The following is a 17,280-nucleotide window of genomic DNA, read 5'->3' as shown; positions in this document are numbered from 1 at the left end:
CTATCAGAAGGTGGGTTTTAAACACGTAACTTGGAATTAGAAATATCATGGATCCTTCACTTATCCTGTGGGAAGTTGACTGGTGCTTCACCACCCCGATACCTCAACTTTCTGGAAGTAGGTTCTTTCTAGGTTCTAGTAGCAGTCATTCTGGGATAATTTGGCTCTTGAAGTAGAGCTGCCCCTTAGCTCCTGGCTCCTGCCCTGCTTTCTTTCTTCTCCAAAAGCCTTCAATTTCAGGCTGGAACAGGGCTGAGCCAAGGAAGGGGTCCTGCAGGACAGAACACTTTCTCCTCATGAGATTCTCAGTTCTCTGTATATTCCTCTGTATATTCACTGGTCTGAAACTGTGCCACCCACTTTCACTTAACATAGCACCTGCCTTATGACCTCATGGATCTCTGCCTAGACCTCGCCACCTTGGTACCAGGCTGGAGAAGCGTGTCTATTCAAGCACTGGTTACTGTGTCCTGCTTAGGCCAGCAGCTGTTCCAGGCATGAGGACAGGGCCTACATTGGGGGTTGGGAGCTGCAGAACAGCAGACAGAGTGTGTACTTTGGAAAAAACCAGGAAAAAGGCAAAAAGGTGTGGTATCTGATGGGGCTGGGTGGGTGGTGGTACTGGTGGTGGTATTGGTGGTGGTGGTGGTATTGGTGGTATTGGTGGTAATGATTCCAGGACTCACACATGCTAACCATTGGCTCTTCTACTGAGCCACATGCCCAGCCCTGGATAAGAAGCTGTTAACCAGTGTGGTTGGGGGCTGCAAAAACTGAGATCAGGCTGTTTGATTAGGGTATCAGCTGTATAAGAAGTTTACACCCTCAGAGGCAGAGTTCTATCTCCGTTCACTGCTTTATTATTTCCGTGAATTAGAGCCGTGAGAAGTGCTGGGCCGGTAACAGGTGATATATACGTTTACATTACATATATGTTACATATATATATATATATACACACACATATATATATATAACATATAATACATAGACATTTACAACATATATGCATATACATACATATATATTCAAATATATATTTGATGACATAAAAGGGTCTGGGAAGATTATCTTCAGACAGAAGAGCAGCAAAACACAAGGGCTGCTGTGTGCAGAGTAGCAGGAAGGCCTGTGAGGTGGCAGGGAGGACTGGGGCTCAGCAGAAAGGGGTGAGAACCTCTAGATATTGTTCCAGTTAATTCCAGTTGTGTATACCAATGTGTTCTAAGCCCTTTGCTGCAAAAGAGACAGGCATTTTGTGACAGTCCCTCTCAGAGTCACACCATCTTTCTGAGCTCCGCGCGGCCTTCAGGAGGTCTTTGGAGCAAAGCAACTCTGGTCTCTTGAAGTCTCTGTATCGACTTGTCAGCTTCTAGGTAGTTACAGCCACTTGAAAGCCCATCATTCTGCAGAGCTTAATGAAGCACCTACTGTGTGCCCAGAACAAGATAATCCGTACATAGGAGCCAGCCATGTGGGGAGGGAAGCACTTGGAATTCTGTTTCCTGTGCTCCCCGCCCACTGCCCCTCCCCCACTCCCATGATCCTTTCTCTCCAGTCAGACCCTTCCACCTTTCCCAGCCTGTGTGATTCCACCGTGCGTTTGATGGAAACGAGGCTGAGGTTCATCATCCATTCTCTGCCTACCCTGAACAGGGCTGAATGCACCAGTGCTTGCTGGAAAGTGCAGACAGAGTAGTGCCAGTTTAACTGCTTAGCCTTTCAACAGCCAGGAGAAGGCGTTCCCAGGAAACTAGCCATCCCTTTCTTCCAGTATGAAAGACTCCATTTCTAAAGAGCAGGTGCGTGCTGAACTGTGATATAAAGACGTAGCCTGGATTGCGTAGCCCTGCTCAGTGTCCTTGAAACCGCGTATGCACAGATATGCAGTTTGGTATGCGGATGCTATAGCCAAGCATTCGTCTTCTAGCAGATGCAGCTACCCATCCAGCCGAAGGCTCCTAACACATAGTGGGCCCAGCTTTCATTTCTAAATCTGCGTTTTCAAGTGGTTTTCAAATGGCTAAGGCCATAGATTCTAGGCAGTTCCAGCTCGAGCTGTGCCGTCCCTTGCTATTATTTAACTTTCTTTTAAAAAGGTTTACTTATATTTATTGTACATGCATATGTGAGTGCCTCCATGTTTACCGTGTGTGTGCCTGGTGTAGGAGGAAACTAGAGGAGGGGTCAGATCTCCTGCAATTGGAGTTAGAGGTAAAAGTCATTTCCTGTGTCTGCTGGGAGCTCAACCTGGGTCCTCTGCAAGAGCAAGTACATCGAACTGGCGACCAGTTCTCTTTAGTCCCAGGCTTCTTGGAGCTACAGTCTACCAAGAACAAAATGAAGGCGATAGGGCTCAGGGGAGGGGGTGGGGGATAGCCCAGCAGCTGACGCACTTGCTGTGAAGGGAAGGTGTGCCAGAGTTCAGATCTCACAGAACTCAGTAATTGCTGGGTGGGTGTGGTGGCTGGCCTGTAATTCAGCTGTCAGGAGGCAGATAGATAAAGGAGATCCCTGGAGGAAGCTGCCTATTAGGAGTGACCTCTCTGGGGAGTTCTGGGTTTGATTGAGAGACCTTGTCTCAAAGAATAAGGTGGACCAGTGACTGAAGAAGAGTCTATTAGCCTTGGGCCTCTATGACATCAAGTAACCACTCTGTGCTATTACCAAGGAAACTTTGTGTTGCAGTAAAAAATAAAAGTGGGCGGAACAGTTCCTACACCTGGCGGTCACACTCTCGCTAGTTCTGGCTCCAGCCAGCCATTGGAACTAGCACTTATTTATCTCAGTGGCTCCAGGCTGCCCCCAAGTACTCTCTGACCCAGGCAGCAATCTCTCCACCCATCTAGTTCCCAAGGCAGGTCACTGTCACACAGTTTCATACAGAGACCGCCTATCTCATGGCTCTCTTACTGTGGACTCTGGTCACATTTCCTGCATCCACCACCACCCACCCACCCACCCCCACTCCCCACCCCTGTCTCAGCGGCAGCTACGTTCTCTGCCGGTGCTCTGTTTACATTCCCAACATCCACCCCTAATAGACTACTATTATGGTATAAACTCCCAACCACCCGTTAAAATCAAGACTCAACAAACTGCAACCCAACAATCAGATTCATGTGTTAAATTCTCAATCCACAATACAACCACACAATAAACTCACGACCAATTGATAAGGATATAAACGCCCACCTAGATAAGATAAATTTGCCTACAGAAATCCATCCCAGCTACCTTGGCAATTCAAGACCACCCGGATCTGGGTCATCCTTCCCTGTCTCCATCTTGATTTTCCTTCCTTTCTCTCCCACCTTACAAAAGCTTTGTCCCCGCCTTATTTTTTTAGTGTCCAATCATGGCCTTGACCTAACTTGTGCCAGTCCTCACCTGCGTATCAACATCAACCTACAACTCTGTATCTGTCACATGAACATGTGGCCAGGTCACACAGGTGTGACAGTTCTTTCAGTCCCCCCTCCCCGTGGGCATTGCCATCACCCCACCCTCCGGAGCCAGCAGAGAGGCAGAGCAGTGGCAGGACAAAGACTCGAGCCTGTCTGCTATTTCTGTTACATCGGGTAGCCGTTCATGCTGGCTGAAAATAACCTTCTACTGCTGAGACCTACAGTGAAGATTAAACCTCATTGTCTGCCTGACTCAAGTCAGGCTCACTTAGGAGACAAGCCTTCCATTCATGCTGTTTCCAAAGAGTTTTAGCTGAGGCAAGGAGACCTCGGATGTAGGCAGGACCATTGCACTGGCTGGTATCTGAGTCAATAGGGAAAACAGAGAGAGGGGGGTCTCTAGCATCCCTCCTGACCTTCCCAGAAGTGAGGCAGCTCTTGTGCCACAGCTGAGAGTTGCTCCTGCTGCTGTCTTTCCCACCCCATGCGTTGTATCCTCTTCGTGGTGAGCTTCTGGGCTGTGTCTTGTTAGGCATCTGGCCACCGCACCGAGAAAGGCGATCGGTACCCATACTTTGATCTGTTAGATGCTACCGTTCTGGGGTCGATTGTGTTTTGCTGTGTGCCTGGTGTACTAAACAGTTTGCATTCATTTCCTCTTCAAAACTTGGATTCTTTCCATTTTTGCAGACAAGAAGCTGCAAGGCACAGAACTTGTAAGCGTTTCTTCTCGATTCCTTGCTTCTCGAGGGTTACTTTGGGCGGTGTTAACTGTGTCCCTAGTGGTTGTGCTTTTTTGGGTGTTTGCTTCGGTTCTGGATGCTTCCTGTGTGTTTGGGCAGCAGAGCCCGAGGCCGAGGTTAGCTGGGTTAAATGGCTCATCCCATTTCCCAGCTGCCTAAGTATTCTTTGTTTTCACAATAAAATAGTTTGTGGGTAGAGAAGCAACAACAACAACAACAAAAATATATTAGGAAAGTTCTAACAGTTTAAGGCTGTTCTTGCAGAGTTAGACACTTTGAAGAGAACGCAGAGGTCACGTGGCCTTAGCTTTAGTGGAACACCTCTAGGGACAGGCCACAGCCCCGGAAGAGTTCTCTGTGACATCTCCCAGTCCTTCACCTTCTTCTCCACCATGGAGGCCCAGGTGCATGCTTTACCACAGGGTCACTCCTTCTGGAAGGAGGCTGCTTAGCTCTCGTCTGACACGCACCAGTTCCACAGAAACAGCATGTTCTCGTTACAGAGCGAGCCGTGCCTTCTAAGACTTCGTGGCAGTTATGAGAAATCTCGCTGTTAGTTAGGAGAGACAGTTAATGATTTGTTTGCAGAATAACCGGGCAAACGCAGGCCTCCACAATAGGATGCACAAAAGAGGGAGGGGCACGGGGGGGGCGCAAGACCGATTTCCTGTTTCTCCTCAGTTCTGTTGGATGTGTGTTTGATCCCAAACCACACGAAAAGTCAAAAGATCGTAGGATCAAACACATTAGAGACGAACAGGTGTGCAGTTGACATCTCTGTGGAAGCACTTAAACTGGGAGCAGAAGCGACGTCAACTCCAAAGACGGCGTACGTGGGAAAACTCACAATAAATACGCTCACCGGCAAGGACACAGTACACACGGTGTTCACTAGTGAAGAAACAGGATACACCACAAATGCTAGTGAAGACGCAGTACACGCTGTCTTGGTAGTGAGGATGCAGTATACACCGTGCTTGGCAGTGATGCAGAAAGGAACCTTTGCTGCTAAAGCCAGGACCCCAGCTCAGCTGCTCACCTCCACTGCTTCTGTTAGAAGTTAGCCAGGGCAGTTTGGCAAGAAAAAGGCACCCACATTGAGAGTTCATCTCTTTTGGTAGGTGATAGACTCTTTTTTTTTTTTTTTTTTTAAGATTTATTATATATAAGGACACTGTCGTTGTCTTCAGACACACCAGAAGAGGGCATCAGATCTCATTACAGATGGTTGTGAGCCACCATGTGGTTGCTGAAAATTGAATTCAGGACCTCTGAGCAGAGCAGTCAGTGCTCTTAACCACTGAGCCATCTCTCCAGCCCGGTGATAGACTTTCATGCTTAGGAAACCCCCAGAGATTCCCTCTGCAAATCCCAGGAGAAGTAGTGAGAGAATCAGAAAGGTAGCAGGGTAAGGTCAGCTGTACCCTAAAGGGAAATGACCTGAGAAAATTACAAAAGCCATTCCATTTATGATAGTTTCAAAGAGAATGAAATACTTGAGAATCAACCCAAAAAACAAACACAACGTATAATGAAAACCACAAAATATTACTGAATGTCAGTAAACAGAAACGAGACTACACCCCACATTCTTTTGTTGAAAAAGTTAAGACGCCAGCATTATTCAGATTGTTAGAAACAAAAACCTAACATTTTCATCAAATTCCTAGGGGCCCTAAATATCCAAAACAGTATTTGAAAGAAGTACAAGGCTTGTTTGCCGAGTTCAGGAATTAATGCGGAGCTACAGTAACCAGGCCGGGCCCAGTGACAAAATGGTAATCCTCATACGTGGAAGGCAGAGGCGGGAAGGTCAGGAGTATGAGGCCAGTGAGTTTGACCAGCCTGAGCTAAATGAGGTACTACCTCAGAAGACCAAGGGCTTACCTTGCAGGCATGAGGACCTGAGCTTAGATCCGCAGGGCCCATGATGTGAAAGCCAGCCCCAGCGGTGGTTCTTGGCTGGAACCCAGGACTGAGCTCTCTGGCCAGCCTGTGTAGCAACCAACCAGGACCACACATCTCCATAACTGCGTTTCCTCCCCATAGGCTCAGCAGCCACCATGCTGCGGCCTGTCTCTGGTGTTCGCTCTCCTAAATAGCTCACTCAAGTGGGATCATAAAATGTTTAGCTTTGATCACCGTGGTGGTTATGAGAAGGGTATTACTTGCAGCCCAGACTGGCCTTGAACTCTTAACCCAAGTGCTGGGATTGCAGGCACGCTCCACCACACCTGGCAGTATACGTCTTTTTTGTATTTGGTTTAATTTGCTTTATCTATGTCATAGTATATTCCAGAATTTCTCTTTCAAGATTCAGTGATGATGATGATGGTGGTGGTGGTGGTGATGATGGTGGTGATGGTGGTGGTGATGGTGGTGGTGGTGGTGGTGATGGTGATGATGATAATGGTGGTGGTGGTGATGATGATGGTGGTGGTGATGATGATGGTGGTGGTGATAGTGATGATGATCATGATGATGATGATGGTGGTGGTGGTGATCATGATGATGGTGGTGGTGGTGGTGGTGATGATGATGATAATGGTGGTGGTGGTGATGGTGGTGGTGGTGATGGTGGTGATGATGATGATGATGATGATGATGATGATGTAGTGTGTGCACCTGCGATTTCCTTATCTAGTCGCCTGTTGATGGATATTGGGTTTGCTTCCGTATTTTATCCATTTCGACTAATGCAGCTGAAGGTAAGAGTATCCAGATCTTTCAGTTCTAGAGTGGAGATTGTTGTGTCATAAAATAGTCCTGTTTCTAATTCTCTGAGGAACCTCCATACCGTTGAGTTTGAGCTTGTCTCCTTGGAGCCCGAGCCTCATCTAAGAGCTGTGAGCTACAGAGCTGAGAGCAGTTACGGGAGACAGGGACCGCAGCCCAGAGGTCTCTGGTTCAGCCCTCTGGCTGCCCGCAAGGCCAGAGCTATCCGTTTCCCGCAGCCCCAGTCACTCAGCGGGAGAAAGACCGTTTGGGAGCGCAGCCATCCTAGTGATTTGGATGTTAGTTCAGGGGCAAATCACGGAGACGCTGAGTAATCTGAAATGCATTCGATGTGCGTTTCCTCCTAACTGCTCCAAGGGGAGCATTCCTGGTTACCTACTTCGAAGACCTGCCAGGGCTCGTTAGTGCCCATGGAATGGGCCTGGGAAAGGATCACCTCCTAGATGGCCCTTTGGGTTCCAGATTTGTACACCTGCTGGCAGAGGTGCATGAGGAGGGCCTCTGTTCTTAGAGGGTGATTTTTGCCTTCAAACCCTCAAGCCCCTGTTTTTTTTCAAGGCAGGGTTTCTCTGTGTAGCTCAGGCTAACCTAGAACTTGTTCTGTAGGCCAAGCTGACTTTGAACTCACAGAGATCTGCCTGCCTCTGCCTCCCAAGTGCTAGGATTAAAGGCTTGCGACTATCCCACCCCCCCCCCCCACCACCACCCGGCTAGAGTGTGGTTCTTATTTTTATACTTGGACCTTTGATAACCCCCTTTTCTATTTTTATTGCTCATTCTCCCCTGCCCTCCCTACCATCTGTTCTAAGAGCTAGGCGTCAGGGCAACCTTCCCTGTTAACAACACACACAATGCCATTCCCTGTGCTCTTCCAGGCTGCTGTCTCCCCAGGCTAGGCATCTGTAAACAGCTAAGTCAGCAGTCGACCGGGACAAACACCGGAGAGCCACACGGATGCTCTGGAAACCTGGCCTCATTGTTTCTTCCTCCTCGGGCTCCTAACTTCCCTTGCTCCTTTCTGGCACACCTTGGCTTTTCCATCCCCAGGAGATCTGGCACTTTCTGACCAGGTTTCCTGGTCTCTAGGTTCCTGTGATTATGAATGTTGGTTTTTCCCAGAATGCTAGGATGGGTGGCACACTGGGTGAGGAGAAGGCAGGAAGACTGATGCAGCTTTGACCTTCAGGACGGGGGATGGGGGTGGGGGGAGAGTGACGCCTGACAGGATGGGGGCCCATCTGCCATTCTTCCTGGCCATTCTCTGTGTGAGTCATAATGCTGGACAAGTGTCCTGAGAAGCGAGACAGTCCCTGTGCAGCAGAGCATAGGCGAATGCAATGGCCGCCCTGGGCCGTCCTCTGCTTGGCTCACCTGGCTCACAGAGGCGGAAAGGGAAGGCAGCCCAAGGGACTCTGTCTCGTGTAGTCTTACCCCGGATGCCTGTTGCATTGTTCTGAGAACCAGCCTACCTCTGTTTATCTGGTGTCATTAGTGCCCTGTAGGTCACGATCCTTTAGCCAGGGCACCTAATACTTGCCTGCCGCTTAGCACCCTTTGGGGAATGGGGCTGACATGACTTATTAGATCAGCATTTTACACTCTCTGAAGAGGGGCTGGGATGTTTGTCAATGAAAGTGTTCAGCCATGATGAAGTTTGATTCGGGAATGCCCTGTGGTGCTCAGCAGCTCTGGGGAAGGAGGTGTTTACCCCAGAGTGGATAATACTCAGCCAAGGGGCCGTCAGTTCAATGGCTAAAGCTGTTCTTAGGAAAGTCATGTCCAAGATGATCTTCAAGGTGGAAGTGTGAGCACAGGCGTATTCAGAAATGCCTGATGTGAGCAGGGCGTGGCACATGCCCCTGGTGGGCATTAGAAGCTTTGTGAGTTCAAGTCCAGCCTGGCCTATATAATGAGTTCCAAAAGAGCCAGAGATACATAGTGAAACCCGATCTTGAAAACAACAAAACCAAACTAAAACACAAAACAAAACAAAAGAAGAAAAGAAAGAAAGGAAACACATTGTGTAGAATCTTGAATATGCTGGATACAGAACAAGGTTCTGATTACATTGAATTCTGCCAAGAGGTAGTCACAGTGGCTGCCGATTAGGACAGAGGAAAACCGTTTTCCTTCTTGGCACAGGTAATCAGGCCGGTGTGTTCAGACCTTGCAGAACGTTGCTCTCTAACTCCAGCAGCGTTACGGTGGCTGTGAACACGGGTAGGGTATGGGGTCAGGATCTGAAGGTGCAGGGCAATGCCCACCCTCCGAGATCAGTTTCCAGTCACCCGTTGTTCCTAGCCACCCTTTCTTGTGCCTTCTCATAAAGGTGTCTGGATTTTTCCACTCTGACAAGCTGTCTTTTGACTGGCTACCATTTCTAAGATAAGTCCGGGCTTGTAAGAAAAGAATAGACTCTTTTTATGACCTTCAAAATATTTTGCTTGCTGCCAGACCTAAAATAAACCTTTATTTAGGGGAGACCGGGGGGGGGGGTTGGTTCTAATTAACTCCGGGATTTCTTTTATTTGTTTTTGTATTTTTTATTTGTGGGGCTAGGGATGGAACCCAGAGCCTCTCACATGTTGGGAGATGCTCTGCACTGAGCCACACCCCCGAGAAAAACCATTCGTCTTCTTACTATTTCTTTAAATCCTGTACTCTCGGCCAAGATCGTCATCATGGATATCGAGACAGACCATGCTTATTAGCAGTGTGGTTTATAATATCGAGAGCCGGGAGGGTTGTTGAGTAAGTCACAGTTTTGTGGTAAAAAGCCAAGTCCATGTGTGTGGTAAGAATCACCATCTTAAACTCTTGGGCTTGTCCTCTCTCCTGGGAAACCGGAGGGGAAACGTTTCAGTAGGATGCAAGCAAAATGTCCCTTCCCGCTTCACGGACAGCATTTGGTTGCTCAGTAACTTGTCCAGAGCAACAACCTCTCTCAGCCTTCAGTCATCTATGTCCTAGAATTTAGGGCCTGTCTCTGAGCATTGGTTCCAGTCACCACCAACAGCCTGCTGGCTCCCATCCATGGCTAGCGGGCTGTTCCTTTATCTCCCCACTTCCTCCTGTCACCCCATCTCAGAGTGAAGCTTCTTCACAGCAAAGCTCCACCCACTTTCATGTATTCCAGAGGCAACAATGATGTGGTGGGCTGTTCTAACTGGAGCAGCACAAGAATGCTGTGGCCAGAATTGTCCTAGCATTAGAGCTCTAAGCGTTCATAGGTCATCCTTCAATTCTGGAGACCCTCCTCAGACCATCCGAAATAGTAATTTCAAAGCTACCTAAGGAAAGATGGACTTCCCGAGGGTCATGTAACCCCCAGTGCAGACTCCAGACTGGGGTGGGACTCCCTGCGCTCTCTGTTAAATGTCTCTAAATAGTAGTTCAAATAAAACATGGCACAGAAGAGATCCGGGGAGGCCTGGGTAAGGAAGTACATAGGTTGCTCTTTCCTACCTGTTCAAGTGTCTGTCAGCCTACATACATATGCAAAGACTGGTGGTGACTGTTTCTGATAAGTACTTGGTATGGGTAACATCGTCGTTATTGTGACATATGAATGTGGGAAAATGTGATGGCCATGAACCCACCCCGCGTGTACCACGTGTAGTGGAAAGCTTCGTGGGTCTTGTGACCCCAGTGTGTCTCCTGTGTCTTAGTCACCTCTGACATGGCCCTTTGGCTTTCTTCAGCCCCTCTATATTAATCCTTACAGGAATCTTTTAAAGGGGGCTTGAGCTCCTGCTGGCCTCGGACAGACTGGGGAAGCTAGGCTCTTGTGCAGAGTCCTTGGCCCTCTGTCTCATGGGCTTCTGGGTACCTGAATAGTTCCCATTCCTGCTGTATGCTGATGGCTCCTAAACCTGGTCCCTCTCACCAGCCACTCATAAACCTCAAAGTCATTCATGCTAAGTCGTTCATACTAAGTAGCTCTGTTTAACAGGGTCTGGGCAGCCATCCTTACAGATGAGTGTTATAGTTTTAATCTCTTGGCTTGCTGTAGTTTCTTAATGGCCTCCATCAGGAAACTTGGAATGACTGTTGGCTGATATGTAGGAGACCCTAGTGAGACAGTCACAGTGGCTTCCCTGCCCAGTCCTGTGTGGCTTCCTTGCCTAGCTGAAAGCCGCAGCAGGCTGTGAATTGTCCACTGTAACATTGTCTCTGTGATGATGTCCTCCCCTAGGCTGTCATCTCCCCAACACCCAGACGGTGGCTGCAGTGTTTGAATGCACACCTGTCAGGTACTGTCACTGCTCTTCGGGCAGGAACTTGTCTCCTGGGAAATGAACAGAGATGTTGACCGTTTCCTTCTCTTCCTGGTTTTCTCTTAGATTAAGGTGACAGTGCTGGGCGGATCAGCACCATTCCACCGCCCCTCTGTGGAGCCGTGCCAAGAGTAGGGGAACATGGAGGAGAGGAAGCAGGAGACAACGAACCAAGCTCACGTCCTCTTCGACCGCTTTGTTCAGGCCACCACCTGCAAGGGGACCCTCAGGGCCTTCCAAGAGCTCTGTGACCACCTGGAGCTGAAGCCCAAGGACTACCGTTCCTTCTACCACAAACTCAAGTCCAAGCTCAACTACTGGAAGGCCAAAGCCCTCTGGGCCAAATTGGACAAGCGGGGCAGTCACAAAGACTACAAAAAGGGCAAAGCCTGCACGAACACAAAGGTAGGGAGGGTCTGGGAGGGGAGCCAGGCCTCAGTCGGCCCTGAAGGGATTCCTTCTGCCCATCAGACCTGATTCTGAGCGTATTTCACGGAGTCACTTATTGAATGGTCAAAGTTTGAGGGTAGTAACTTTATTTTTCTGATGCCTCGCCCTAGCCTTACACTGGTAGGGGAATACAGGTTGCTTACCAGGAACATAGCCAGGCCAACGTGAGCATCCTTGACTTCATGGTTCCTGGCCCATCCTCTTTCCGTGTTCAGCACCTGTCACAAGGTCTGCTGTAACTCCCAAGCAAGGACCCTGTGAACCGAAGGATTTCTAATGCTGTCCTTCCAGCATGGAGAAGTTGGTTCCCAGGAAACAGCTCTGGACAGAGACCTGAGAGATGTACTCACCTGAGCTAGGGTTGGAGTGAGGAAGTGAGGGAGAGAGAGAGGTGTTCCTTGCCTTCTTCTCAGAAGAAATCCTTTTGGGAGAAGTTTAGGGAAAGTTAGTAAACAAATTCCCAGTGGCTTCAGGGCTATTATCTTGGCTTTTCATGACTTTTAATTTACCCTGTGGGACACCTAGAGACCCATCCCATAGAGAAATGTTAGATCTGAAGGCCTGGTTTTCACAAACGACTACACGTTAACTTAAAATAAGGGGAGCTCAGAGGAAGATCACTTGCTTCTCAGGCTCTGGGCCCCCGTCTCAGCATCCCCTCCTCTCTCAAAAATCACACATGCTCACACACACGCACACACGCGCTCTCTCTCTCTCTCTCTCACACACACACACACACACACACACACACACTCTAAATGTACTTTAAAACAAAACACTCAGTGGGCATCTGATGCCTCTGACCCCTACTAAAGGAGTTAAACAGATGGTGTACATATACTCTGGCTTGCAGACACACATTGGATGGATGGATGGATGGATGGATGGATGGATGGATGGATGGATGGATGGATGGATGGATGGATGGTGAATGGATAGATAGATTACATACATACATACATACATACATACATACATACATACATACATACAATCTTTGAAAAACAAAAATATTTTCTGTATATGAGCTTTTGAGTATTAAAGGTTGTCTCCTGGGAGCGATGTACGTGGTAGACCCAGACTCAGTTGCCCGGATGTAGCCAATACTCTTTCCTTTGGCAGCAGCCACCTTAGAGACTTCCTAAGGGTCCTGACTTGATGAAAGACAAGATGTGATTTTCATACTGTTTGTAGATGATGATCCGTTTAAGTCTTGCTGATGAATCTATGGATTCTCTAAGCTGCTTGAAGTAGACAAGCCACGTTTCAGTCTTCCCTACCCAGCTATCATGAGCTCATCCTCCTAGCCACTGCAAGAACTCTGCGGTCCCAGGCAGGCATCCCATGTCTTGGTCCTGGAGTTTGGCCCTCAGAGTAAATGCTATGAGGAGTGGGATTTGGGAGGCGTGGCCTTGGCCCTTAAAGTGCCTGTATCTTTCAGTGTCTCATCATTGGAGCTGGCCCCTGTGGTCTCCGCACGGCCATCGACCTGTCCTTGTTGGGAGCCAAGGTGGTGGTTATTGAAAAGCGAGATGCCTTCTCCCGCAACAATGTCTTACATCTCTGGCCTTTCACCATACATGATCTTCGAGGTCTGGGCGCCAAGAAATTCTACGGCAAGTTCTGTGCCGGAGCCATCGACCACATCAGTGAGTAACAGCAGCTCTTCCTGCTTCCCTTGTTCAGGAGTTAGATGAGGGATTCCGCCCATCCGGAATTCCCACCTGCCATCCTTGTCTATAACCTGGCTTCTTAACCCCAAGTGGGGTTAAGAAAAACTCTTGTCAAGAAGGAGTTAAAATTTGATTTAAAGAATCCGTAGTTGGGGCCAGATAACGTGGCTCATGCTTTTAATAATCCCAGCTCTCAGGAGGCAGATACAACAGATTCTGAGTTAAGGCCAGCCTGTTCTACTTTTTATAATAAGAATCCTGTTAAGAATTCTTCCAAGACAGTCAGGACTACACAGAGAAACTACAGATATTTGGCTGGGTCTTGGGCTCTTGCTGAGTACCCACGGTATATGCAATGCAGTGGAGGGGAAGGGCGGACATTGAGAATAAGGTGGACAGTGTGGATTTGACCCTCTGATGGCTCTTAGTTCAGAGGAAGAAGTGCACAGGCTTTGGGGTTACATTGTGATCCTGCACACCCTCTACAGTGCCATGGGGACACAGAGCAGGCAAACAATGCCATGGGGACAGACCTGGGAAACCATACACATAAAATTGAGAGTCCTGGCCTGGACACATGTGCCAGGTCCACAGTGCGAGTCTGTGTGACGAGTGAACTCAGGACCTTGTGTTTGTCTAAGATGGTCCTGTTTTCGTGACTGCAAGTGCTCAAACTGAAACCAGTTTGGAACAGCATCAGTCTCATCAAGCTAGAAAAAAATCTTTTTCCTGTCATCAATTAGTCAGGGAAATGTCAGCAAGGAGCATTTGTTCTGAGCTCCTCCATATGTGACCTGGAAATACACTCAGCCATTAGACCTTTTTTGCCGTTTGAAGTGGTCACACCGATTTATCCAACACTAGCTGGCGGCTGCCACATTCCACTGGCAAGAAGGAGCGCTCAGCCCATCTGCCAGGCTGTAATTTGTAAAGCGTCTCAGAACCCACAGTTGTCTACAGAAATAAAGTGTGTGCTGGCTCGGGTCTCAGCCGGCCTTTGGGAGTGTGACTCAGAAGGGCCAGGATATGGTCAGCTGAGGAGAATAGTAACCAGGGTGACTTAGCAGGGGATTGGCAAGTGCTCCTAGCTCGTTAGTCACAGGCTGCAGGTAAAGTTGGCCTTAAGAGAGGACCAAGGGTGGTTGACTCATTGGATTTGTAGTCCTTATCCGTGGCCAGATTTATTTTAGGGCAGACAGTATCTCAGATCAGGGACAGGATTTCTGTCCCTCCGTTACCGGGTATTGATTCCAGATCTGGTAGGGACCCATTAGACACCAATTATGTTTATTACTGTAACAATGAACAAGAGTGTCAGTCCCTTTGGTCCTCAGTCTCCATAACTGTAAGTCACTGGTGTAAGTCACAGGGTGGGGTTGTGATTTCTTTTGCGCATCTGGTGTGAGGTCAGAAGGCAGACACTAGCATCTTACCCGTGGCACACCTCTCCTGTGGCTTGCAGTACTAAGGTGCCTCTGAAGTCCGTGGACACCGCTATAACAGTGGCTCTCACTGGACCCAGGAAATAGAAGTGTGATTCTCCTTGGCCACAGTTCTGTGCCGTCTCTGTAGTCGCGTCAGGATGTTCAGAATACCCAGCTCCTGAAGCGGCGTGGCGTAGTGTATCCAGAATGTTTCTCCCACTGTTTGATGTTTACGGTGTGGAGAAAGAAATGAGAACTTGTGAGCCATGTCTCTGCTGTGCCAGCCTTTGGGAACCTAAGCGGAGGTGGATGGGTGGGTGCCTGAGGGTAAGCATCACAGGGCTCTCCCCTCCCCCTCCCCATCCCCTTGCCCTCACCTTCGAGATCTCTGTGTTTTCCTAGGTATCCGTCAGCTCCAGCTAATCCTCCTGAAGGTAGCCTTGATCTTGGGCATTGAAATTCATGTCAATGTGGAATTCCAAGGACTTGTCCAGCCTCCCGAGGACCAAGAGAACGAACGTGGGTCCCACTGGACGGGGTGGGGGTTGGGGGACACTGAGTGGGTGAGCATAGCTGAGATCATGGGAGGAGCCAGAAGGACTTGCAGGTGGTTTCAGCACTGACTAAAAGGGTCTTTGTTCAGGCAGCCTGGGCTTTTCTGGACTTTTGGGTTACCTAAGAGGCCTTTGGCACAGTATTGGGTGTGGCGGGCATTTGTATTATAAAAAATTCGAAGGTAAGGAAAGTCTTTGTGAGCTCTTGTCACAGTTTTCTGCCTGAGGCTGCCCCTTGTTCTGTTTCACGTAGTAAGTACCGTGGGTTGGAATTTGGTGAAGTCTTGGTGTCTGGGTATGACCTAGCCTTGGTTATGACCTTCATTTTGCTTTGGTCCACAGGGATAGGGTGGCGAGCATTGGTGCACCCCAAAACTCATCCTGTATCAGAATATGAATTTGAAGTGATCATCGGTGGGGATGGACGTAGGAACACGTTGGAAGGTACTGGCTTTTGCCTACTCTCCTTTGCCTGGCTTTTCACAGATTGGAGGCTTACCCGTCCTAGAGACCACACCCCTAAGAAATTGCAAGCATGTTGCCCAGTCAGTGCCTGCAAGGGTATTTCCCACAGGACACTAGGACATGAGCTTAAAGATGTCCGTGCTACAGCTTTTAGTGTATGCACAGATGTGACTGGCACACAGCACCCCGCCACGTTAAGGGTAACCTTTAGTACTGAGTAATAATCTGGTCGTTTGGATTTCATGTTGTCCCTAATAATGGGCAGGCCTTCCTGTGTGGATTTCACATTGTTCCTGATAATGGGAGGGACTTCCTGTGTGGATTACCTGTTGTCTATGATAATGGGAGGGACTTCCTGTGTGGATTTCACATTGTTCCTGATAATGGGTGGGACTTACTGCATGTGTTGTTTCATTCCCGTTAGGTGAGTGGCCTACTTTTCCCTGACTCTGGCCCCCCATATTCTCTCATTCGAAGACCGAATCCCTTCTGTCTCTCCCTGTAGGATTTCGTCGAAAAGAATTCCGTGGCAAGCTAGCCATCGCCATTACGGCTAATTTTATCAACCGCAACACAACCGCAGAGGCCAAAGTGGAGGAGATCAGTGGGGTGGCTTTTATATTTAACCAAAAGTTTTTCCAAGAGCTGAGAGAAGCCACAGGTTGGTGTCCGTGCCTCCAGAGCCCAGGGGTTGTGGGCGTGGGTGTCCTTGGATGTCACGGCTGGGTCTTTTGTGGGCTGTTCTTTAGTGGTGCCTGCCCTGGCTTTTAGCACGCTTCCACACTACTGCCGCCCTGTGTTAGTCCTCAGCACAGTGACCGGGCCGCTCTGGAATTGATTTTGTTTGTTTTGCCTTCTGCCAACTCATCCCCAGCCCCTTCCCCCTACCTACCACACAAGCCAGGATGTATGGTTCCTGCTGGATGGGCAGGCTGCTCACTGGCAGCTCTGGTTTTGTTGACGGCCTGACCTTTGGTATCACTGTTGGCCTTCCCTGAGGTCATCACCAGCAACCATTGCTAGTCAGGAATGGGTGACTGTTTTCTCATGGATTCAGTTAGCTGTAGATAGAGATTTTTTGCTGCAGTAAAACAGAAAAGTATCTTCTTTCTGTTTTCTAGAGCTTGGTTTCTTTCCATTCCATGTATCTTTCAGGTTAACTGAATAAAAATTCATTATTTGTCCATCTGAATTTAGGCGTCTATCCTGTTAGAAATCTAGGAACTTCCTCAAGCATCCTTGATTATCACAGAGGCTTCATCTGGTTAAACAACCCATCCTCCCCCCTTGGAGATCGGCCTCTCGTTTGTCGTGCTTTTCCCATCCTGGTGTTTTTGTTCACTAATGGTCATCATCGATACGTAGTGAGTTATTGGACAGCATAAAAGAAAGCCAACACCCCGAGTTCCATGCAGGAAGTGAGGGTCTGAGCCTGGACGGCTTTCTTGCCTGGTGCTCTGCGGCCCTTTCCGAGAGACCCAGGCCCAGCGTTGTACGGATCTCCTGACGCTCCAGTCCCCATGAATTCTCACACGTCTATCTTCTGGTTGC

General features: G+C 48.7%; 1 protein-coding gene across 52 annotated transcripts in view; it reads left to right on the top strand.

Moving 5' to 3' along the window:
* Mical3 (microtubule associated monooxygenase, calponin and LIM domain containing 3) overlaps positions 1-17,280 on the top strand; it is a 199,387-nt gene that overhangs the window by 77,053 nt on the left and 105,054 nt on the right. For all 52 annotated transcript variants that reach the window (XM_087658217.1, XM_087658195.1, XM_087658196.1 and 49 more), the window contains 5 exon segments: positions 11,230-11,568; positions 13,055-13,262; positions 15,113-15,229; positions 15,607-15,708; positions 16,235-16,390. In XM_087658217.1, coding sequence (XP_087514343.1) covers positions 11,305-11,568; positions 13,055-13,262; positions 15,113-15,229; positions 15,607-15,708; positions 16,235-16,390 — 847 coding nt within the window. In that variant the 5' untranslated portion in view covers positions 11,230-11,304.

This window comes from Rattus norvegicus, chromosome 4, assembly GCF_021556685.1.
Source record: "Rattus norvegicus strain SHRSP/BbbUtx chromosome 4, alternate assembly SHRSP_T2T, whole genome shotgun sequence".
In the NCBI taxonomy this organism is placed as follows: domain Eukaryota; kingdom Metazoa; phylum Chordata; class Mammalia; order Rodentia; family Muridae; genus Rattus; species Rattus norvegicus.
Note: the sequence above shows the minus strand (reverse complement) of the source record. Positions and strands in the feature narration are given on the sequence as shown.